The sequence below is a fragment of the Octodon degus genome, unplaced genomic scaffold, assembly GCF_000260255.1.
Source record: "Octodon degus isolate 3935 unplaced genomic scaffold, OctDeg1.0 scaffold00076, whole genome shotgun sequence".
Lineage (NCBI taxonomy): Eukaryota > Metazoa > Chordata > Mammalia > Rodentia > Octodontidae > Octodon > Octodon degus.
Window position 1 is genome coordinate 7,105,372 of NW_004524652.1, and position 2,374 is coordinate 7,107,745.

General features: G+C 48.5%; 1 protein-coding gene across 1 annotated transcript in view; it reads right to left on the reverse strand.

Moving 5' to 3' along the window:
* Wdr66 (WD repeat domain 66) overlaps positions 1-2,374 on the reverse strand; it is a 55,540-nt gene that overhangs the window by 18,373 nt on the left and 34,793 nt on the right. Inside the window, exons 8-9 of the mRNA XM_023720672.1 lie at positions 1,521-1,571; positions 148-362 (exon numbers count right to left, since the gene is read on the reverse strand). Coding sequence (XP_023576440.1) covers positions 148-362; positions 1,521-1,571 — 266 coding nt within the window. The remainder of the gene's footprint in view (positions 1-147; positions 363-1,520; positions 1,572-2,374) is intronic.

A 2,374-nucleotide genomic window follows, 5' to 3' on the forward strand; every position in this document is an offset into this window, starting at 1 on the left:
AAAATCTAAAGCATGTAAAATATGGGATTGCAAAGTAAGTCTCATTAGAACAGGAAAAAAAGTTATTTTGTTGGACTAACACAAAGAGATTTTTCCCCACAACACGCGCCTGTGATTTTTACGAGCCCATAAAGCGCAGCCAGTTACCTGTCGGCCACGGTGAGCACGCTGACCGCCTCCTTCTGCAGGTGGACCAGCTTGCAGGGCCTGATGCAGGGGCCGTCGGCAGAGCCCGAGGCCGGCGCGGCGCGGCGCTGGATGTCCCAGACCACCAGCTTCCCCTCCAGCGTTGCCGAGAGGATCTGACTGGAGTTCGGGTGGAAGACGGATTGACTGAACTTCCCCACCAGCTTGTTGAACGTCTGCGCTTCAAGAGATGGGGTATGCGTTAGCAGGAGGGGCAAGTACACGAGCACGGCCGTCCTGCAGCGACACTGGAGCAGTGAGGCGGAAGAGAAGGGCAAAAACAGAGTCACAGAAAGACTGTCTCTCCTGGGCAGGCACGCTCCAGGCAGTCCCGGCAGCCCCTCTGCGGCTTGCTAGGCGAAGGGAAGGGTCAGGCCTGTGTTCAGCTAGCTGTCTTTGTTAGGTTATGTCATGTTATGTCATGTCATTGGACACTGGGTCTCGCCATGTGGTTCAGGCTGGCCTCAAACTCACTATGCAGGTCTCGCCCTGGTGGTGATCCTCCTTCCTGCCTCAGCCCCCCAGTGCTGGCGGTACAGGTGTGCGCCACCACCACATCTGGCAACGGTCTGTTTATAGCAAGGGACAGAGCAGTTAGTCACTGATTATACCCAGCCAATCCTTCCTTAAATCCATTTCAGAGACTGATAAAGAAACTGGCGTCTGTCTACCCAGCTATGAAAGCTATTGCTGTAATCTCAGCACTCGGGAGGCTGAGGCAGGAGGGCTGCTGCGAGTTTGAGGCCAGCCTGGACTGCATAGTGAGTTCAAGGGCAGCGTGAGCTACGTAGGGAGACCCTGTTTAAACAGCTACAACAAGAGAACCAGCTTCCTATAAATTTTTGTTGTTTTGAGACAGTCTCTCTACATAGCCCAGGCTGGCATCAAACTCAAAGTGATCCTCCTGTCGCAGCCTTGAGAGTACAGGGCTTCCAGGCATGCCCCACCGTGCCAGCTCCCTATGCAGCCTTAAACATCTAAATATTCTATATTGGTTCTTATTATTCTGAAACTGAGCCATTGACAAGGCTCACAGCACTTCGAATTCCCTCTCCCTCTATCAGGATGCACGTAGCCACGATAGAAACCACCACTTGGGGGAACATTTTCTCAGAATAGTGGCCTTTTTCTCTAGAACATTTTATCTTAATAATACTCCCATTATTTTCCACTGACAATTCAGCATGGATAAAGAACCCAAGTAAAATTCTTCAAATTATTTCCTTGTGGCTTAACACTAAGACATACGAAGCACGGCCCCCAACAGCTAAGCTTGCATGTATCTGTTTATTCTGCACAAACCCCGACGTATAAAATGCAACAGGAATACTCACATTTTCTGTCAAGAGCGGGGCGCTGTGAACAAGTATGTCTTTCTCCTCATGCTGATAAGCACAGAAAAAAAAAAGTCACTACTGAAAAACCCTGGTTTTTCAGAGAACCACATAAAAGAAAAATAAAACATATCTAAATAAGGTCAGAAGGTTATAATTTCTACCAGTAAGAAAACTTTCTATCGTGGGCAATAGCTGAAAACATTCTGAAAGAGAAGGAAATATGAAGGGCCAGCAAGATAGCTCAGTGGACTAAGCGCCTGCTTAGGCAAGCACAGGGACTGGGGTTCGATCCCAGCACCACATGCTGCACCGGCCCTACCCTAACCTGGGCAACTTAGACATGCGGCGTGGTCCTGTTTCAAAGTAAAAAACTTAAGAGGAAAAAGGATTTTTTTTAAAGGCTGGGGGAGGAGGTCAGTGACGTTTGTTGGCACTGTAAGGCCCTAGATTTGGTCATCAGGACCCTAAATCAAGCCACAAATGACTGACTTTCAACGCTGATTAATATGAATCTCAATTCCACATTAAAATTAAAATAAATACTGGAAACAGTATACATCACTGATGACAGTGACTCAGGGAGTGTGCGTCTGTGCAGGGGTGTGTGTGTGTGTGTGTGTGTGTGTACACGCACATGGGTGTCTATGTTAAGGATGGGACCCAGGGCCTCATATATGCTAGGCAAGTGCTCTGTCACTGAGCTCCTCCCAGCCCTTTTGAGAGAGGGTCTCACTAGGTTTCCAGGGCTGGCCTCACACTTGTCATCCTCCTGCCTCAGCCTCCTAAGTAACTTTTTTTAAAAGTTGAGGTGAAATGCATTACACACACACACACACACACACACACACACA